This window comes from Chiloscyllium punctatum, chromosome 9 (genome assembly GCF_047496795.1).
Source record: "Chiloscyllium punctatum isolate Juve2018m chromosome 9, sChiPun1.3, whole genome shotgun sequence".
Lineage (NCBI taxonomy): Eukaryota > Metazoa > Chordata > Chondrichthyes > Orectolobiformes > Hemiscylliidae > Chiloscyllium > Chiloscyllium punctatum.
In genome coordinates this window covers 11,296,482-11,319,896 of record NC_092747.1, presented here as the reverse complement: position 1 = coordinate 11,319,896, position 23,415 = coordinate 11,296,482, and the positions used below count along the sequence as shown (strand labels likewise).

Below are 23,415 nucleotides of genomic sequence, written 5' to 3'. Positions count from 1 at the left end.
AAGCTCTCAGCAGAAACCAGGGTCAGAACATGCAAACTCCACAAGTTAGCCAAAGTTGGAGTCAAACTCAGTCCGTGCCACTGTGGGGCAGCAGTGCTAACCACTGGGCCACTGTGTCATTATCTTTGTCACAATGAGATCTCTTTTCACTCTGCCCCTTCCTACCATGCCTGCAATTCACATGTTGCTCTCCTGCCCTAACTTTACCTCTTTATTTGTCACATCTAGATCCATTTTATTTAGGTTAAGGCCCTCTTACTGGAGCCTACTTCTCCCACACCAATCTTTGAGCCATACATTCACTGCTCTAACCTTATTCAGACTGTGCCAATTTATTCATGACTCAGGCAATGTCCCCACCTATGACATTCTGCTTTCTGAGTGCCTTGCTTCTCATATTCTTTCAGCAGAAGCTCCCTTTCTAGAACTATTCATGTCTTTGATACTGACATCACCTTGAGCACAGCATCCTTCCCCTTCAGCTGCTCATGCCTTGACAGACTTTAGTAGAGGGGATGGTCTCATGGTTTAATCACTAGAATATTAATCTAGAGACTGAGGTAATGCTCTGGGGATTCACGTTCAAATCCTACTACAGCAGCTGGGGAATTGCAGATTTTTAATCAAATTCCAATTAAGAGTCTAATGATGCTTTTTAGCAGGAATCAGTTTTTGGTACAGCCACCCAATGGTTCACTAATGTCCTTTTGGGCAAGGTAACTGCCGTAGTGGTCCGGCAATATTTCTGACTCCAGAGTCGAGTTCTGCCCTCTAGGTCTGGACTCCCGCACTCCATTGTCTAGATTAGAGTGATGCTGGAAAAGCACAGCAGGTCAGGCAGCATCTGAGGAGCAGGGAAAAGATCTTTCGCTGCTCGTTGGATGCTGCCTGAACTGCTGTGCTCTTCCAGCACCACTAATCCAGTATCTTGTCCATTTACCCTGTGCATGCCCCTTATGATTTTGTAAGCCTCTATAAGGTCACCCCTCAGCCTCCGACGCTCCAGGGAAAACAGCACTAGCCTATTCAGCCTCTCCCTATAGCTCAAATCCTCCAACCCTGGCAATATCTGTGTAAATCTTTTACGAACACTTTCAAGTTTTACAATAGAATTGCACGCAATATTCCAACAGTGGCCTAACCAATGTCCTGTACAGCTGCAACATTACCTCCCAATTCCTATACTCAATGCCCTGACCAATAAAGGAAAGCATACCAAACGCCTTCTTCACTATCCTATCTACCTGCGACTCTACTTTCAAGGAACTATGAACCTGCACTCCAAGGTCTCTTTGTTCAGCAACACTCCCTAGGACCTTACCATTAAGTGTATAAGTCCTGCTAAGATTTGCTTTCCCAAAATGAAGCAGCTCGCATTTATTTAAGTTAAACTCCATCTGCCACTCCTCGGCCCATTGGCTCATCTAATCAAGATCCGAGGTAACCTTCTTCATTGTCCACTACACCTCCAATTTGGTGTCATCTGCAAACTTACTAACTATACTGCCCTGCTTCAGAAAGGATATTATGAAACTGGAGGGTTCAGAAAGGATTACCAGGATGTTGCCAGGAATAGAGAGTTGAGTTACAAAGAAAGGCTGGATAGGCTGGAACGTTCTTCGCTAGAGAGTAGGAGGTTGACCTTATATAAACCTTATAGGGGTTTATAAAATCATGAGGGGCATAGATAAGGTGAATAGCAAAGATCGTTCCACCACAATGGGGGATATTAAAACTAGAGCGGATATTTTTAAGGTGAGAGGAGACAGTTTTCAAAAGGACATAAGGAGCAACTTTTTTACATAGAGAGTGGTTCATGCGTGTCGAGAGTGTGGTGCTGGAAAAGCAGATCAGGTCAGGCAGTAGGAGAATTGACATTTTGGCCATGAGCCTTTCATCAGGAATGAACTACTAGAGATTATGGTGAATGCAGACCATATGAATAGGAAATGACTAGAGGGAAATGGGCCAAATGCAGGTAAGTGAGACTAGTTTAGTTTGGGAATATGGTTGGTGTGAATGAGTTGGACCGAAGGGTCTGTCTCCATTACTCTCTGAAAGCAAGTAGTTGTTATATTTGAGGAAGCCAAATCAGCTGCACTTACTTTTCTGAAACATGGGTGGTTCAAGACGGAGGCTCTCCAAAACTTTCTCAAGACAAGATATGGAGGGTCAATAATCATAGAATCACAGAACCCCTACAGTGTGGAAAGAGGCCAGTTGGCCCATCAACTCTGTACTGGCCCTCCAAAGAGCATCCCATCCAGACCCAGACCCCACCCTGATTCATGTGAATTTAATGATTCACCTACTGAGCCATCATGCCCCCCCCCCCCCAGTAAATATTGGCCACACATTGTAGAAGACTAAAATTAAATGGTATAGCACATGACCTTAAGTACACAAGAACTGAAGTTAGACCAGTGTTATGAAGGTATAGGTGTATACTATACCTTTAAGAGAGACTGGAAGCTGGCATGGACTTAGACACTCCCTAGGGCATTACCATTAAGTGTATAAGTCCTGCTAAGTCTTACTTTCGCAAAATGGAGCACCACGCATTTATCTAAATTAAACTCCAACTGCCACTCCTCAGCCCATTGGCTCATCTAATCAAGATCCTATTGTAATCCGATGCACGGACTTAGACAGGCACAGAGAGTACTGAAATAAGTTAAAACTTACCATTTGACTATGAAACCAATAGTGCAGATGAGTTGCCATGATACAAAAACCAAATTCAAATTATGTCAAACGTTTTAAATTATGCCCCAAGATGCCAAAGTCCAATCAAATTTGAATTTATTATTTTGATAATATTAGAACCAATGAAACAATCCTATGATTTGGGGTATAAAACCAGACAGTTTGAACAGTTTGGGAGAGAACTGCCAAGCCACCAATATGTACAGACTGGCAGCAGAATAGAGCTCTGAAAGGTACCTGTCTGTAAGAAGATTGCACAATAGAACATCAAAAAGACAACATGGGAAAATCTGCAGAGGAAGATACAAAGAGAAGATTCAACAGCTGGACTGGTTTTGAAAGTTTATTTTTTTTTTGTAAACCTTAATTGGGATTCTTTATTGGACTAGTATTGTAGAGGGGAAGGTAAAAGATAGGTTTAAGAGAAAGGAGTTATAAATAGTTGTTGGTTTTAATATTCTCAGTGAGACTTAAAGAATAAAGTAGTTAATTTTTACTTTAAGTAGTGACCTCCAGGATAGTTATTTGCCTCTTGAATTTTAACAGGTTACAGCACTGGATGAATCTTTTCAGTGTCGCTGGTTTACGTTAGCACATATCGCAACACCAGTAAGCCTGCTTTATTGTGATCAAGGCTAGTCTATATTATGACTGTATCTACCTCCCATGGCTCCCCATTCTCCTCTACTTTTGAGTACAAGGTAGTGATTGGTGTGACAGTTGGCAGGATAATTTGCAGAGGGGTCACAAGCTATTGCTCTGTCATTGTTGTCACAGAGGCTGATCAGATCCCTGGCCCCAATACTGTCACTAACAGGGTAGAGGAAGGGTGAGATGTACCACTTTGCTCAAAGATAAAATCAGTCAACTCAAAAGTGCAAAAAAAACACATCATGAGAAAGTACCAATCATTAAAAGGAAAACTGACTGTTGAATTTGCCAAGCCTCGTCTTTGACATCTATTGCTTCAATTCCACAAAAGGTTCACAATCAAATGTTGAGCAAAGCTTGCTGAGTTGGGCAATTAATACCACGCTCTCCCTCCTGTACTTTTCCCCTGCAGCACCAGTGAATAATGCTCTTATCTCCTCCACTCATTGGAATTGCTGACTCCACCAGCAAAGGGATCAAAAATCCACCATTGACATCCATCAGCCTAATTGGGAGTAGCTTGCAATCTCAGCCACCACAGGTAGCATTCAGACACTCACATAGAGATGGCTCACACTGCACACACTGCAATTTATCAAAGTTTATCGCACTGTCTAAGGCTGCAGTAGATGTATCAGTGAGCCAAGAGGGCATGGGTTCAAGTCTTAGCTTTTGAACTTGACCACAGTATGTAGGCTGAATGCTGAGGGAGTGTTATGCTGTTGGACATGCAGTTCTTCAAGATGAAACGTCAAATCAAAGTGAATTCATGATATTCCAATGCACCTCAAAACAAAGGAAGTAGTTTGAAGGATATTTATTTTTGTCATAGAGGAAATCCAGAGGAGGTAATAGCAGAGTGGTAATGTTACTGTACTAATAGCCAGAAATCAAAGTTAATGCTCTAGGTTCACTCTTTAGCATGGCCGTTTGAATTACAATTGGTGAAATAACCCCACAGAGGCTGGTATCCCGTCACCAAGTCACCTTTTATTTACACTTACAGTACCTGGGCTCTGAACAGCTAGCTCAGAGCCAGTCCCTACAGTGAGCAGATTCCTGTTTATGATTAGATTAGATTACTTACAGTGTGGAAACAGGCCCTCTGGCCCAACAAGTCCACACCGACCCGTCGAAGAACAACCCACCCAGACCCATTCCTCTACACTTACTCCTTCACCTAACACTACAGGCAATTTAGCATGGCCAATTCACCTGACCTGCACATTTTTGGACTGTGGGACCAAACCAGAGCACCCGGAGGAAACCCACGCAGACACGGGGAGAATGTGCAAACTCCACACAGACAGTTGCCTGAGGCAGGAATTGAACCCCGGGTCTCTGCCGCTGTGAGACAGCAGTGCTAACCACTGTGCCACCATGCTATTTTATGAAACAATACACAGTTCACAAAACAATTAACATTAACAGCTGTATGCAAAGAAACAGCAATTTTACAAGGGAGAGGAATGGCAAAGCCACGCCCCAAATCCTACTGTTCAACTAGTTTTCAGGGAAATGAGGACAAACCTCAAATCCTAGTTTCAATCATTACAAAACAGTCACAATGATTTCTGTCAGCCAGGGCTCCCTGATTGGCCCAGGTTAACAACCTCAATCAGATATCATGGAGATCCACCTGGCCTTCGTTCCAATCACTACAATTGGAAATCTGGAATTGAAAGCTCGCTGATGACCGTGGAAGTATTGTTGTTTGTTGTCCATTCTTGCCCAGTCTGACCTACTGTCTTAATCGTGAGTCCATTCCCACAGCACTCGGTCATAAACTGCCTTCTGAAGTAACCTCACAGGCAACTCAGTTCAAGAACGGTTAGAGCTAGGTAACACATGCCAACCTTGTAATCCCGATAAGGGAAAATGCAGCATTCAAATTACACACAGGAATACCTTAGTAATGCTACTGAGACAGGTGACCGATTAATGTAGGAGCACGTTACTACAGATGCTGGAATCTGTACTGAAAACAACAAATGCTGGAATTCTCAGTGAGTCAGACAGCATCCATGGAGAGAGAGCAAGCTAACGTTTCGGGTCTTAGTGACTCTTCATTAGAGCTGACATGAAGTGGGGAGGGGGCAGCAATGCTTTCTCTCTACGGATGTTGCCTGACCTTCTGTTTTTGTTTGCTGACCAATTAATTTGTTTTCTTTTAAATGTTGGTTGAGCTGTTCTCCCAAATTGTGCAAAGGGACAGCAGATAGGGTTAACACCGTGACTGTGAAATATGGCACCCCCAACAATGCAGTGCTCTCCCAGTACTGCACCGGAGCATCAGCCTCTGTACTGACTCTGTTCTTTAGGGAATTTCAACTCCATTCCGATCTGACACAGGGACAAATCTGCGATCCCCTGCATCCTCACAGGAGTGCCATCAGTTGCTTGTGGCTTCCTTGGGATAACAGGCTGTGTTCTTGGGTTTGCCAGAGTCAGGTGTACACACATGAGTACAGATTTCCTCCCTTCCTCTCTGAAGTGATGCCCTACCATGGATTAACGAGTGCTGGAAAAGGAAAATTGCCACAACTCCACTCCCCCACCATCTGAGGTTTGACAAGTTTGAAGGTCATGGTGGGGGAAGGAAAATCAGGAATGCATGAGAGGTCAAAATTGGAGGAACACCAAGATCACATAGGTTTGTTTGATTGGTATCGATCGCAGAGCTTGGGAGGGGAGTAAGGCCGCTCAAGACTTTGATGGAAGTTGGTGATGGAATATCAGCCAAACTGTGTGGGATATTTCTAGCCAACCTGTTAGAAAATGCCCAGTGTTGGGGTTTGGGGTTTCAGTTTTACTCCTCGAATCTTGGCTTCCAAAGCCCCTCAGTGAATTTTAATATCCATAACAGATCCCTCACACAAAACACATTGACCAAATGGAGCTCCCCTCAAGGACAGTGAAAATGAGGCAAATAAAGTATTTTCTTAAAATAAAGGCAAACAGCATCCATCAGACTGACAGGAGACAGTCACAAACATTGTGGGATTGAATTTGGAGATGATTTTAAAGGAAAATTGGATAAATATGTAAGGGAGCTGCCAATTGAAGATTAATTCATGCAAAGCTGTGAGATTGATTTTTGATCATATTTGCTCCTATGGTCCCCAGGATTGGCAGTTTCCTTTTTTCAATCAATCCCTGCATCTGAACACTTCGAAAGATAACTGATTTCTTTCTTCATTCTGTCTCCAGGTTAACTGCAGACTTGCCAATTCTAATAGGCTCCAGGCTGACCTCTCACATTCTACCAATCCCCCACCCCCCCACCAACCCCACACCACCATCCCTCCTCCCCCCCACCCCCCCAACTTCCCTAGTTAACCTTGAGCTCATTCAGAATTCTGCTGCCCATGCCAGAACTTTCCCTAATCCTAACCCTAACCCTAACCTAGGTCCCACTATCCTAACTCCCCTATGTCCAATGACTAGTGAGACAGCAAATCTATTTGAAACTTCTTGTCCTGTTTGCAAATATCCCCATGACTTTGCCCCTCTCTATCCCTCCTGGGTATCCTCAAGCTCTGAGCTCTCTTGACCTCTGCACAGTGCCAATTCTGACTTCGTGAGTGTCTCCAAGTTAATCGCTCTGCCAATCCCTTCGGGAATGGGGTGATGGTGACATCATAGCCCAGCTGCTAATGTATTTCAGGTCCAAGCTACTTAGCAGGTGGTTGTAACTTAAATTGATTTTCATCAAGAATTTGGACCATATATTCCATAAAACCATAGTGGAGGGTTGTAAAACTCTATCTGACTTACCAGGGTCCTTTAGGGATGGAAATCTCTCTGTCCTGCACATGACTCCAGACCTACAGCAAAGTGGTTGACTCTTACCTGCCCTCAGAACTAGCCTTGGAGGCTATTTAAGGGCAATTAGGGATGGGCAATAAATACAGGCCTTGTCAGCATCACCACATCCCTTAAAGAATTTATTTTTTAACCTACCTAGGCCAGATTTTCTCAAAGTGAGATCAGGAACCATAAGTAAGCTGACATGGAGTCATAGAGATATACGGTTTGGAAACAGACCCTTCATACCAACTCATCCATGCCAACCAGATATCCTAGATTAATCTAGTCCCATTTGCCAGCACTTGGCCCATATTCCTTTAAACCCTTCCTATACATATACCCATCCAGATGCCTCTTAAATGCTGTCATTGTACCAGCTTCCATCACTTCCTCTGGCAGTTATTTCATACACACACCACCCTCTGCGTGAACAGGTTGACCCTTAGGTCTCTTCTCAATCTTTCCCCTCTCCTTTTGAGCTCACAAGCTCTGAGATAATAATGTCAGTCATACAGCTCTGACTCAGTTGCAGTACGTTTGCTCTTGCTCTGATAGGTAGCTGCACTCAGCTCCCATAGGTCTCTCTCTTCACCACCACACAGTCCGCCCCCCCACCCCCCCCCCCCCCCCGCCATCCTCTCAGCACCGCACAGCAAGACCCCTTCTCTCCTCACCAACACACAGCCAGACCCCCTCACTCCTCACCACCACACAGTCAGACCCCTTCTCTCCTCACCAACACACAGCCAGACCCCCTCACTCCTCACCACCACACAGTCAGACCCCCTCACTCCTCACCACCACACAGCCAGACCCCCTCTCTCCTCACCAACACACAGTCAGACCCCCTCTCTCCTCACCACCACACAGTCAGACCCCCTCTCTCCTCACCACCACACAGTCAGACCCCCTCTCTCCTCACCACCACACAGCCAGACCCCCTCTCTCCTCACCAAGACACAGTCAGACCCCCTCTCTCCTCACCACCACACAGTCAGACCCCCTCTCTCCTCACCACCACACAGTCAGACCCCCTCTCTCCTCACCGCCACACAGTCAGACCCCCTCTCTCCTCACCGCCACACAGTCAGACCCCCTCTCTCCTCACCGCCATACAGTCAGACCCCCTCTCTCCTCACCACCACACAGCCAGACCCCCTCTCCTCACCAAGACACAGTCAGACCCCCTCTCTCCTCACCACCACACAGTCAGACCCCCTCTCTCCTCACCGCCACACAGTCAGACCCCCTCTCTCCTCACCGCCATACAGTCAGACCCCCTCTCTCCTCACCGCCATACAGTCAGACCCCCTCTCTCCTCATCACCACACAGTCAGACCCCCTCTCTCCTCACCGCCATACAGTCAGACCCCCTCTCTCCTCACCACCACACAGTCAGACCCCCTCTCTCCTCACCGCCATACAGTCAGACCCCCTCTCTCCTCACCAACACACAGCCAGACCCCCTCTCTCCTCATCACCACACAGCCAGACCCCCTCTCTCCTCACCAACACACAGTCACACCCCCTCTCTCCTCACCAACACACAGTCAGACCCCCTCTCTCCTCACCAACACACAGTCAGACCCCCTCTCTCCTCACCACCACACAGTCAGACCCCCTCTCTCCTCACCGCCACACAGTCAGACCCCCTCTCTCCTCACCAACACACAGTCACACCCCCTCTCTCCTCACTAACAGACAGTCAGACACTCTCTCTCCTCACCAACACACAGTCACACCCCCTCTCTCCTCACTAACAGACAGTCAGACCCCCTCTCTCCTCACCAACACACAGCCAGACCCCCTCTCTCCTCACCAACACACAGCCAGACCCCCTCTCTCCTCACCACCACAGTCAGACCCTCTCTCTCCTCACCACCACACAGTCAGACATCCTCTCTCCTCACCGCCATACAGTCAGAACCCCTCTCTCCTCACCAACACACAGTCATACCCCCTCTCTCCTCACCAACACACAGTCAGACCCCCTCTCTCCTCACCAACACACAGTCACACCCCCTCTCTCCTCACCAACACACAGTCAGACCCCCTCTCTCCTCACCAACACACAGTCACACCCCCTCTCTCCTCACCAACACACAGCCAGACCCCCTCTCTCCTCACCAACACACAGTCACACCCCCTCTCTCCTCACCAACACACAGTCAGACCCCCTCTCTCCTCACCATCACATGTCAGACCCCCTCTTTCCTCACCGCCACACAACCAGACCCCCTCTCTCCTCACCACCACAGTCAGACCCCCTCTCTCCTCACCACCACACAACCAGACCCCCTCTCTCCTCACCACCACAAGCCAGACCCCCTCTCTCCTCACCACCACACAGTCAGACCCCCTCTCTCCTCACCAACACACAGTCAGACCCCCTCTCTCCTCACCACCACAAGCCAGACCCCCTCTCTCCTCACCACCACACAACCAGACCCCCTCTCTCCTCACCACCACACAGTCAGACCCCCTCTCTCCTCACCACCACAAGCCAGACCCCCTCTCTCCTCACCACCACACAGTCAGACTCCCTCTCCCCTCACCACCATACAGCCAGACCCCCTCTCTCCTCACGGCCACACAGCCAGACTTCCTCTCTCCTCACGGCCACACAGCCAGACTTCCTCTCTCCTCACCACCACACAGCCAGACTTCCTCTCTCCTCACTACCACGCAAGTCAGACCCCCTCTCTCCTCACCAGCGCACAGTCAGACCCTCTCTCTCCTCACCACCACACAGCCAGACCCTCTCTCTCCTCACCACCACACAGTCAGACCCCCTCTCTCCTCACCGCCACACAATCAGACCCCCTCTCTCCTCACCACCACACAGCCAGAGCCCCTCTCTCCTCACCACCACACAACCAGATCCCCCTCTCTCCTCACCACCACACAGCCAGACCCCCTCTCTCCTCACCACCACACAACCAGATCCCCCTCTCTCCTCACCACCACACAGCCAGCTCCCATGTGTGCTCCCACAGGTCCTAGCCTCTCTTCCCTACCTGCCATCCCCCCATCCCCCACCTCCTCACACTCGCCCCCCACCCCCCCCACAGAGGGGTCAAAATAATTTCAAGCCTCAATGGCTTGGGAAGCTCTGACCCAAACTCTAAGTTCTCTCAGTCCTGAAGAAGGGTTACGATGGGCTCGAAATGTTAACTCTCTTTCTTTTGCCGCAGATTCTGCCTTTCCTGGTGGGTTTCTGTTGTGTGTTTGTTTCAGATTTCCAGTATCTGTAGTATTTTTTCTTTTATCTAAACCCTCTGCCTATTAATTTCTCTCTAATCCATTAAGATGCACCTTAAAACCTACCCCTTTACATTAACCTCCAGTCACCTGGCTTCAAATCTTCTCAGGTGACTTAGTATCAATTTCTATTTGCTAACACCCATGCAGAGCACCTTAGGATTTTTTATTATACTGAAGGCACTATATAAGTGGAAGGTTCAATTTGTGAATTGATGCAGATCTGCTTACTTTGGCTTGAAATGGAACATAAACATCATCTGCTTTTCTCCAGTAGCTAAACTATCCTGTATTCAAAGAAGAATTTGATTGTTGCATCTTTTACTTTGAAACTATTTGCTAAACACCTGAAAGACTAATTTTGGAATGGGTTGGAATGGGGTAGAGGAACTATGTGCTATCAACCTTGGAGTGGCGTGGTGGCTCAGTGGTTAACACTGCTGCTCACAGTGCCAGGGACCAAGGCTCAATACCAGCCTCAGGCGACCATCTGTGCAGAGTTTGCGCATTCGCCTTCTGTCTGGATGGGTCTCCCACAGTCCAAAGATGTGTAGATTCAGAGACTAAGTTGCCCATAGTGTTCAGGGATGTGGATTAAGGGAATAAGTCTCAGTGGGATACTCTTCAATGGTTTGGTATGGACTTGTTGGGCCAAATGGCCTGTCTCTGCGCTGTAGGGATTGTACCTTGGTGCAATTATTTTATCAATCATTAAGGCTTACAATATGCTATCAGCATCTGCAACAGATGCTAATTTTACCTTGGAGATGCTGCGTGTGCTAAGTAGCTTCTAGTTAAGAGTTCCTTCATTATACTTAGACAACTTAAAAGTGTTACACCTCAAGTAGCTACATGGTGTGTGGACTGAGACACAGCCAGCTGACATTTCAAGACTGAAATTTAATCAAAGCTGCACACATAATCTGCAGTGTAAATTTCAAAGTATTTATTTACTTTTTATGACACTTTGGCACCAAGAGTTTTGCAAAGTCTGTTAGCACTCCACAGCATATTCAATCCTAAATCCAAAATATTACCCCCACCTTTCTGTCAGGACTTATTTTCATCAGTAGGGGAATTGGGGAAGACATGAATCACACCTGGGTGAAACTGAACTTATCAGAGCCCTTTGAACTCAGTTCAAATGGAACCCTATTTTACTGGAGCAAGGACCAGGGGAAGTGTGGGCATCATAAATGTTTAGGATAGACATAAATTCACATAAAAGATGGACCAGGTCAATGGCATTGCCAAGCTGTCAAGTCATTTAATTGTCCAAGCCTTCAGTTGTGTGTTTTGACATAACCCAAAAAACTCGCATTATAGCATTATTCTAGTTTGACTACTTCCACAACCTAACATTATTGCAGTGGGAAGCCATACGGCTCGTAGTTTGATTGAAAACATCAATTAAACAACCAGCTATTGTTGATGTGTCTTTTTTAACGAAATCAAAATATTTAAGGATTTAAGGGAGGCTAAATGTATTGAATGACTTTTCATTAATGACAGTGCTATTTTGCAGTAAGACCTGCCAGGGATATTTGGAAATGTATTTTATTTCATCTCACAACAGCTCCTGAAGTTGTCATATATTTACTGGCTGAGTTGTCATGGAGGGTAAAAGGACAAAGAGTGTTGTGTAGGCACCATGGGTTGGTATGAGCTGGTAATAATGGGCATGGGGAATGGGTGAGGGTTGATGAGAGTAAGGTGTGCAGTCTAAAGGGACTAATATTTAGCCAAACAACTGAGTTGCCATCCAAGTAAGCCAAGCAGATATTTTTACCAATCACCTCAACACACGACAGTCCTGATTTATCCCAAACACATTCCCACACCTCTACCCCAACCCGGGAATGAATACCTGTACATTCAGAGCACCTCTTCCTTGGGGAGGGCTAATCGAGTAGTGAGATATCTCAACACTGCACACCAGTCTCAAGACTGAAAATCCAAGTCTATATATCCTTTTACATTCATCAAAAATAAATTATCCTCGCTGTTAGCAGCCTTTAATAGATCCTAATAAAACTCTGGCCAGGTCGGTTACTTCAACATATTGCTGATAGTTAGTGGTTAAGATAAGATTCAATACTTTTCTGTAAATCTAATTTTGTATGTATTTCACACTAACTGAAAATTTATAGTCTAAACTGTAAAATTCACAGCATTTAACAAGGTATCCACTGCAACAATAGTGGGTCTGAGTTAATTAAAGAAGCATTTGAAACTAATTCTTCAAAAATGAGGTATTTCTGTTCGGAGCATATAAAATTGGCCAAATCAGTTTGACCTAGGACTGAATGCTGGAAAGTGATGAGATCAAGGGTTCTAATTTTATTGTATAAATTTTGTCTGCAGTTGATATTTTAATTAACATTGAACTGAAATCAATAATTTAATTTCGAACTTTCCTTACCTTAAGCAAGGTTTTTTAACAAGGTGTCCATTCAAAGAACAAAGTTAACAATCACATAACACCAGGTTATAGTCCAACAGGTTTATTTGAAAGCACTAGCTTTCGGAGCACTGCTCCTTCATCAGATGGTTGTCACCAAAAGCTAGTGCTTCCAAATAAACCTGTTGGACTATAACCTGGTGTTGTGTGATTTTTAACTCTGTACACCCCAGTCCAACATTCCAAAGATGTGCAGGTCAGGTGAATTGGCCATGCTAAATTGCCCACAGTGTTAGGTGCATTAGTCAGAGGGAAAATGGGTCTGGGTAGGTTACTATTTGGAGGGTCGGTGTGGACTTTTGGGCCGAAGGGCCTGTTTCTAAACTGTTGGGAATATAGTCTAAACTAATAACAGCATTATTCAAAGAACAGTTTTGCTTAGTTCAATGAAAAAAGCAGCTGGAATCAGTTCCTCTGCAATTGGGTCAGAAAGAGTCATTTTGTTTTAGATGCATATAAAACTAGCTAACATAATGCAACAAGTATTAATCAGATGATTAAGAAAGGAAGGGAAAGAGGTGCCTCATTATTTTTGTTTTTAATTTCTCATTGTTTCAGCCTCCAGTAATTGGTTCTTGTGCTTTTAGAGGAGAAGAAGCTAATTATTTGGTCAGTATCTGGTAAGTGACAAAAGATTATGCTATTTCTGAAGTTCAAGTCTGTTCAGCAGGAGGGAGGAGTGGAGTCAATGCTATTTTTTAAATTTTAAGGGAAATTATGAAGATGTATATGCACAGTTGGCTAAAGTGAATTGGCTCATCAGATTTTCAGTAAAAATGATGCGTCAATGGAGAAGCAGGGGCAGATATTTAAAGGGATATTTGAAAATACGCTGTATAGTTAGGTTCTGCAAGTTAAAATTCTGAAGGATAGACCCACCATCCATGGTTAACAAGAAAGGATTAAGACAATAACAAGCTTAAAGAAGTATAACATTGCCATGAGAGGTGGAAGGTCAGAAGATTGTATTTAATGTTTAAAGGAGGAGAAGATGACAAAAGATAATAGTGAGGGAAAAACTGGAGTTACAGAAAGCTGAACAAAAATATAAAAACAGCTAGTTAGAGTTTCTATAAACATTTAAGGAAGGAAAGAGTTAACAAAGTGAGTGTTGGCTCCACAGAAAGTGAGACTGGAGCATTAACAATGGAAAATAGAGAGATGCCAGATGAATGAGTATTTTGCAACATAATTCAATGTAGAGGACACAAATAACATCGAGAAGCACTTACAAGTTAGGAAATAAAAGTGAGGGAGGAACACAGGAAAATTACTATCACCAGAGAGGTGGTCCTGAGGAAATTATTGGAGTTATGACTGTCTAGTGCTTAGACCTTAAAGGACATCATCCTAAGGTCTCAAAAGAAGTGACAAATGAAATAGTTGATGTATTGGGTTTAATTGTCCACATTCAGGGGAGATTCTAGTAGATTTAGAAATTGAAAATGTAACTCCTTTATCTAAAATGGATGGTTAAAAATCACACAACACCAGGTTATAGTCCAATAGGTTTATTTGCAAGGACGAGCTTTCAGAGTGCTGCTCCTTCGTCAAATAAAGCTGCTGGACTATATCCTGGTGTCGTGTGACTTTTACGTTTGTCCCCCCCAGTCCAACATTGGCACCTCCACATCATAAAATGGGAGGGAGAAAGTAAGCAGGAAGCTATGGGACATTTAGTTTAACATTTAGTTTGTCATTGGGAAAATGTTACAAAATATTAGTAAAGAAGCAATGGCAGGGTAAATGGAAAGTCCAAGGTAAGCAGGCAGAGTCAACAGGGTTTTGTGAAAGGGACTTCAGGCTTGACTTAACTTTCAGAGTTCTTTGAGGAAGAAACTTGTGTGACAGATAAAGAGAAATCAGTGGAAGCACTATACTTAGATTTGCAGAAGGCCTTTTATAAAGTACCACATCAAAGGTTATTGCAGAAAGTCAAAGTTCAGGAAGTGGGTACCAGTACATTAAAAAGAGCTGAGATTAAGGTTAAATGTGTTTTTTTATATGGTTGTTAAGCTGTACTGATTTGTGTGCCACAGGGACTAGTGCTGGGACATCACCTGTTTGTAACTTATTTAAATGACTTGGATGAAGGAACAGAATTTTTGCCAAATATGGTGAGGACACAAGAACAGGTACGAAAGTAAGTTTGTAGATGGGATGAGGTGGTTATAAAATAATATAGACCAGTTATGTATGTGGGAAAAGACATGGCAAATGCAGTACAATGTGAGAAAATGTGAATTTGTCCATTTTATCAGGAAGAATACCAAAGAAGCACATAAGTTAAATGATGAGAGATTGCAGATCTCTGAGATTCTGAGGGATCTGGGTGTCTTAGTGCATGGATCAAAACAGCTAGAATGCAGATACAACAAGTAATCAATAAAGCTGATGAATGTTATCATTTATTGTGAGGGAAATTGAGTACAACAGTAGAGAGATTATGAACACAACAAAATGGAAATTGTTGGAAAAGCTCAGCAAGTCGGGCAGCATCTGTGGAGAGAAATCAGAGTTAATGTTTCAGGTCCAGTGACCCTTCCTCAGAACCTTATTTTTTGATTTCCAGCATCCGCAATTCTTCCAGGATGTATTTAGTAAAGAGATTATGCTTCAGTTCTACAGTGCAATGGCAAGACTGCATCTGTCGCACAGTTTACAGCATCACAAAGAACAGCACACCACAGGAAAAGGCTGTTTGCCCCACCAGGTCTGCGCCAACACATGACACGTGTCTAAACTAAAGACTTTTTGCCTTCATGCAGTTTGTATCCTTCTATTCCCTGCCTATTCATGTATACATCAAGATGCCTCTTAAACGTTGCTGTTATAACTGCTTCTATCAACTCCTCTGGCAGTGCATTCCAGTCATTAACCACCCTCTGTGTAAGAACCGTGCCTCTCATATCTCTTAAACTTTCTCCCTTTTACTTTACATCTACACCATGAGTAACTTACACTCCCACTCTGGGAAAAAGACTCTGACTATCCATTCTATCCATGACTCTCATAATTCTGTAAACCTCTGTTTAGTCACCCCTCCGCTTTCAAAGTTCAAGTGCAAACAAACTAAGTTTGTCCAATCTCTCCTTATAGCTAATGCCCTCCAAATCAGGAAAATCTCTCTAAACCTTTTATTATGCCCTTCTTGGAGCCTCCACAACCTTCTGGTAGTGTGGTGACCAGAACTGTAAACAACATTCCAAATGTGGCCTAATTAAAGTTCTATACAACTATAACATGGCTTGCTAATATTTACACTCTATGCACTGATCAATGAAGGCAAGCATGCCATACGTTTTCTTTTTTACCTTATCCACTTGAGTTGCCACTGTCAGGGAACTGTGGACCTGTATGCCTGGATCCTTCTGCATGCTAATGCTTTTGAGGGTTATGTCTTTCACTTTATACTCCTCTCCCTCACCACTTTGCATTTGACCATTTTAAGTTATATCTGCCATTTTTCTGCCAAGTATCCAGCACTACACATATCCTGCTACATCCTCTGGTAATCCTTCTCAATACTCACAGCTCCCCCAATCTTTCTAACTTCCATAAGCTTATTAATCAGACCACTAGATTCTCCTTCAAATCATTTTTATATATCACAAATTAGATTAGATTACTTACAGTGTGGAAACAGGCCCTTCGGCCCAACAAGTCCACACTGACCCGCCGAAGCGCACCCACCCATACCCATTCCCCTACATTTACCCCTGCATCTAACACTATGGGCAATTTAGCGTGGCCAATTCACCTAACCTGCACATTTTTGGACTGTGGGAGGAAACCGGAGCACCCAGAGGAAACCCACGCAGACATGGGGAGAATGTGCAAACTCCACACAGTCAGTCGCCTGAGGCGGGAATTGAACCCGGGTCTCTGGCGCTGTGAGGCAGCAGTGCTAACCACTGTGCCACCATGCCGCCCACAAACAATAGAAATCCCAGCACTGATCTCTGTGGAACATCACTGGTCACATATCGCCAGTCAGAAATATCCCCTCCCACTGCTACTCACTGTTTTCTATGAAAGAGCCAGTTCTGTAAACATTTTACCAGCTCAACGCAGACCCCCTGTGATGTCACCTTTTATATCAGCCTGCCATGAGGGACCTTGTCAAAGGCCTTGCTGAAGTCCATGTGGGCAACATCCATTGCTTTGCCCTCATCAATGCTCTTGTCAATTAAGGAAGGATGTAACGTACGGGAGGTAGTTCAAATAAAGTTCCCAAGGCCAATAGATGGAATGGGTGGGTTGTCTGATGAGGAAAGTTGGTTGTATTTGTTCAAGTAAGAGGTAACATGATTGAAACATATAAGACTGAGGCATCTTGACAGAACAGATATTGACAGAATGTTTCTTCTTAGGAGAGAATCAAGAACTAGCACTAACTTGCTTACAAATAAGGAGTCACTGATTTAAAATGGAGATGAGGCAAAATATTCTCATTTAAGATTGAGCCTTTGGAGCACTCTTCCTGAAATATCAGTGGAAGCAGAAACTTTCAACATTTTGAAGTCCAAGGTAGATAGACTCTTGTTAAGGGTGAAAGAGGAAAGTGAACGTGAATTTGAGCGTTACAATCAGATCGGCTCTGGTCTTATGTAACAAGGTCAAGGGTTTGAATGGCCTTTTTCTGCTTCTTAAACCATAAGGCTTCAGAGCAGATATAGGCCCTTTTTTTGTGTGCTTGCAAGTTGCAATTAGTCTTGATGTTCTTACCTTCTGAATAGTGGGAGAGTGTCAGTAAACTGACACAGGATGCTCCTGCCCCAGATCCAAAGACTGTAATCCGCATCGAATCTCCTCCGAAAGCTCCGATATTTTCACTGATCCACCTTAATGCCTGAATTTGGTCCAGCAATCCATAATTGCCTTTGGCAGCTTGGTCACCTGTGCTTAGGAAGCCTGCAAAGGGGGAAAAAAGAACATACGCAGTGTAAGGTACCAGGGAGTGACCACAAAACACGTTAGTGTGTGACAGTACATGTATATCGCCATCCCTTCAGTGCTGTCAGGTCAAAGTCCTGGAACTTCCTCCATTCCCAGTATCATTGTGGCATTGACATTTCCACCCTGGGAAAAAGGCTTTGACAATCCATTCTATTCAGACCTCCCAATTTTGTAAACTTCTATCAGGTTGCCCCGTCAGCCTCCAAGGTGCAAGTAAAAACAAATCAAGTTTATCCAATCTGTCCTCATAGATAATACGCTGTAAAATCAGGCAACATCCTGGTAAACCATTTCTGTATTCTCTTCGAAGCCTCCATATGCTCTGGTAATGTGGCAACCAGAATTGTACAAATGTGGCCTAACTAACGTTCTATACAACTGCAACATGACTTGCTAATTTTTATACTCTATACCGTGACCGATGAAAGGAAGAATAACATGAGCCATCTTATCCACTTGTGTTGACACTTTCAGGGAACTGTGGACTTGTACACTTGTGGTGGACTTGTAGATCTCACTGTATGTTAATGCTACTAAGGATCTGCCATTTTCTGCATATTCCCCTCCTGGATTAGACCTTCCAAAATGCATCACTTTACATCTGAGTGGATTAAATTCCATCTGCCATGTCTCTATCCAAATCTCCAACCTGTATCTAGCCTGCTGTATCCTCTGGCAATCCTCTTCACTATCTGCAGCTCCCCAGTCATTGTCCCTTCTGCAAGCTTACTAATCAGATCACCTAATTCTCCTCCAAACCATTTATATATGTTACAAACCGCAGGGGTCCCTGCACTGACCCCTGTAGAACATCACTGCTGTCAGCACGGTGCGGCATGTGGACTGCAATGGTTCAACATCGAGATTGTGGTGCTAGAAAAGCACAGCAGGTTAGGCAGCATTCGAGGAGCAGGGTAATCGACATTTCAGGCAAAAGCCCTTCATCAGGAATCTTAGTCAAGGGCAACTCAGGATGGTAATAAATGCTGGCTCAGCCAGTAACACCCACATCCCATGAATGATTTTTTTTAAAAATGACTTGAACGTAAATTTGACATGAGGGTCACCACACCTAAGATTAAGGCGGCAAGGACTTCATTGTGTCCTTAGCCAGTGCCAGAACTGAACCTGCACTATCCAGCAACTAAGCTAAATAGCACGCACAGGTTCTAGTGCCACTAGAGCAGCTGGTGGAATTTCAAATCAACTAATTAGAATCTGAAGTTGAGATGATTGTGAAACTATTATCAATTACCGTAAAAATCCATCTAGTTCACTCATGTTCTTTAAGGATGAAAATCTGTCTTCTTTCCCTGGCCTGGCCTATACGTGACTCCACACCCACAGTAACATGGATGACGTTTACCAACCCTCTGAAATGGCCGAGCAAGTCACTCACTTCACAAGCAACTGAAGATGGGTGACAAATGCTGGTCTTATCAAGGATGCCCACATCCTGTTAAATATGGAAACTAAAATAAGTGATAAAATGTACTGGCCTACTTTAAGGTATTTAAACTCAATTTCTAAGTTGAAACAAAGGTTTTCTTTATAAATTGAAGTTCTGTCTCTATCTAAATTGCCACCACTTGAGAGATTTCATTTTTAGATAACCAATTAAATACTTTGCCTAGATCAGACTTTAAACAAAAAAAGTCAATCAACCCAGATTTCTTAATAAACATGATTATGAGTTCATTATAAAAACAAAATACATTCAATTAAGATGTAATAATTGGTTAACACAGGCAGTAACATAGAAATATAACTGCTTATAACTAAAAATAGCCCAAAAGGCATATTCTTCAGGAACAGATATAATAAAATTAGGTTTCTCTGCAGGGATTAGCTTTTTGAAAGAAATACACTTTACCAAATAGGTGAAAGCATAAAGCATAGAATGTTCTGGAATACGTTGCTCAAAAGTTCTGGCACATTTAGTTAAGTCACAAATCTTGCAGAGTTCTCTCTGAAGTCTTGTGGGCACAGCCTGCTCAGGGATTACGATCTTGCAATATTCTTTCAAAAGAACAATTAGTTTCATCCTGAACTGAAACTTGGTGAGATCAGCTGGGCAACTTGATCATCGCAGGCTTCCCTCCAATTTAACTGATTCTTAGTCGGCTTTCTTCCAACTGAATCAAATAAAACATTCTCCGAGTCAAAAAAAAATCGCTGACAGTCATCTACAGAGAAACAAGTAATTACTACAGTCATGTGATTTTTGGAAGCTCTATTTAAAATGTTCATTGTGAACTTTCAATGACCTATTTTTCAAAGCCACGCAAAGTCTCTCCACTATCTTGAAACAAATTCCCTTTTCCGCAATCCTTCAAAACTCAAATAATTCAAATAACTGTCTGTGTGGAGTTTGCACATTCTCCCCATGTCTGCGTGGGCTTCCTCCGGGTGCTCCGGTTTCCTCCCACCCTCCTCTAGCTTATCTCTCCATGCTTCAGGCTTTCTGCCTTTATTCCTGATGAAGGGCTTTTGCCCGAAACATCGATTTCACAGCTCCTTGGATGCTGCCTGAACTGCTGTGCTCTTCCAGCACCACTAATCCAGAATCTGGTTTCCAGCATCTGCAGTTATTGTTTTTACCCCAAAGATGTGCAGGTTAGGTGAATTGGCCATGCTAAATTGCCCGTAGAGTTAGGTGCAGGGGTAAATATAGGGGAATGGGCCTGCGTGGGTTGCTCTTTGGAGGGTCAGCGTGGGCTTGTTGGGCCGAAGGGCCTGTTTCCACACTGTAGGGAATCTAATCTAATTTTAAATACAAAGCATCTTTGTAATCTTCACGCTTGGAAGAATGAAACATTGTTTTTCAACGTATTTCAATGTAAAGTACAAACAGAACGAAACATTAAAAGAACTAAGACATTCTCACACTGAACTTCACTCTCTCTTTACATATAACACAACTACCTCTGATATCCTCTCATATAATTCGAATACGTATACATTCTGGACAAAGCATTAGTTATTACATTATTCACACTATGGGGCAAACAGTTTTTAAAAAGTGTGATTGAAATAGTAAACCCCAATGAAATAGTCTGTCCTTTTAGATTTTAAGTTATTTCCACAAAGATTATGACATTATGATCAGTACATAACAATGCCTTTTCGTGGATATGACCGACGTACACTTCAAAATAGTTAAGAACCAGTAATCCATAGTAATCCTTAGCTTTTTTCTCACTATAGAGTATCTCGTTTGGTATTGATTTAGTTTTCTGGGAAAGTTTGATCTATTGGTTTTTCTAAGCCCGAACAATCTCGTAACAGAATTACACCCATTCCACAAATCACTGGCATCAATGGTAATCTTGATCTCCATTTGGTAAGTAATCAGGCACTGTTATCCCGATCAATACAGTCTTCCAAGTGTGGAGTCTGCCTTTATTTTTGCAATGATGTTTCTGAAGCCCATTCAGAATCAATTTGAACAATTAGGCTTAGGTAGTAACATGACTGGCAAACTTCAAGTATTCTGACTGGGTACAACTAGACACTTTTCCACCACTTCTTGATATCTGCTTTCACCTGGGTCTGTTTCACTGAACATGAGAGATAAGGGTATTGTTTATCATGGAATCCCTACAGTGTGGAAGCAGGCCATTCAGCCCATCAGGTCCACACAAACCCTCTGAACAGCATCCCACCCAAACCCACCCTCCTACACTCTCCCTGTAACCCTGCATTTACCATGTTTAACCCACCTAGCCTGCACATCCCTGGGCAATTTACCACAGCCAATCCCCCTAACCCAAACTGTGGGAAGAAACTGGACCACCTGGAGAAAACTCACGCTGCCATGGGGAGAATGTGGAAACTGTACACAGGCAGTTACTCAAAGGTGTAATACAACCCAGGTCCCTGACACTGTGAGATAGCAGTGCTAACCACTAAGCCACCATGCTTTATAGAGGAGGAGTCTTCAATATCTACATCATGTATAAAGTTAAAAATCACACAACATCAGGTTATAGACCAACAGGCTTATTTGGAAGCATCATATATCATGTATGGCTCAGGTTTATTCCAACAGACTCATGTAAATTCAGTGAATAACCTTGATAGGTCTTTTCATTCATCATTCTCTAAATATAACAGCATGGTTGTGTAATATCCTTCACAGTTCAGTGTTGGCTAACCGGACAGTACATGATTTGATTTGTGAATTATCTAATCTTCCTTGTCTAATCATTCTCTCCCTCACTTTCATTGTCTATTTTATCATAGATCTGTACTCTTGATGGTGAGAATGTTTCAACATATTGATGCAACACAGCCAATTCTTTATTCTGTGATCTGAGATGTCACTCAGATCACTTATTTTATTAATCTTTTTGACTGTCCTTGGTGGACCACTGAAACGTGTTTTCAATGGTTCAGTTCATAAAGGTGGGGGCACTAACCTTATCCCTGGATTAAAATGATCATGGTTGAAAAGTGTGGTGCTGGAAAAACACAGCAGGCCAGGCAGCATCCGAGGAGCAGGAGAATCGACGTTTCGGGTATAAGCCCTTCTTCAGGAATGCTGGTACTCCAGCATCTGCAGTCCTCACTTTCTCCTAGTACCTCATTCCTGAAGAAGGGCTTATGCCCCAAACGTCGATTCTCCTGCTCCTCGGATGCTGTCTGGCCTGCTGTGTTTTTCCAGCACCACATTTTTCAACTCTGGTACTTCAGCATCTGCAGTCCTAGTTAAAATGATCATGATTTAGTCGGCTTGCCCCATTGCTTATGATGCTCCATGGAGTTCCTGAGCTACTTTGTAGACTCCTGTGAGTTGTTCCCAGACGCAGGTACATGGTCCAACATGGTCAACGTATTCTTCTGTCCTAAGTTCCAGCCTTTCCTTTGTTTTCAAAATGTCTTCATCCAAAGAGTGGGGAGATTTTGGAATTCTCTGTTTGAGGCCCAAAAATTGAATATTTTCAAGGAGTTTGACATCATTCTTAGGGGTAAAGGCATCAAAGGGAATGGGGAGTTAACAGAAACAGGATACAGAGTCTAGATTAGAGTGGTGCTGGAAAAGCACAGCAGGTCAGGCAGCATCCGAGGAGCAGGAAAATTGATGTTTCAGGCTAATGAAGGGCTTTTGGGATTCGGGAGGCAGAGGGGGTTATTGACAGGACTTACAGAGAGGTAGTCACTCCCCGGATAAAAGAAAAAGACAGATAGGTGACAGTTAGGGGACAGAAACAGAACCGGTAGGCAGTACAGGGATCCCCTGTGGCCATTCCCCTCAACAATAAGTATACTGTTTTGGATACTATTGGGGGGGGGGGGGATGACTTACCAGGGGAAAGCAGTGGGGCACCTGCTGCTCAGAAGGGAAGGGGGAAGAGGAGCATAGCAGTAGTCACTGGGGACTCGATAGTTAGGGGGACAGATAGGAGTTTCTGTGGGGACGAGAGAGATTCACGGTCGGTGTGTTGCCTCCTGGGTGCCAGCGTCTGTGATGTCTCTGATCGTGTTTTTGGGATCCTTCGGCAGGGGGGGGAGGGAGAGCAGCCCCAAGTCATGGTCCACATTGGCACCAACGACATAGGTCGGAA

General features: G+C 43.9%; 1 protein-coding gene across 2 annotated transcripts in view; it reads right to left on the bottom strand.

Moving 5' to 3' along the window:
* nlgn4xa (neuroligin 4 X-linked a) overlaps window positions 1-23,415 on the bottom strand; it is a 304,151-nt gene that overhangs the window by 29,939 nt on the left and 250,797 nt on the right. For both annotated transcript variants that reach the window (XM_072576889.1, XM_072576890.1), the window contains one exon: window positions 17,618-17,803. In XM_072576889.1, the coding sequence (XP_072432990.1) occupies window positions 17,618-17,803 (186 nt within the window). The remainder of the gene's footprint in view (window positions 1-17,617; window positions 17,804-23,415) is intronic.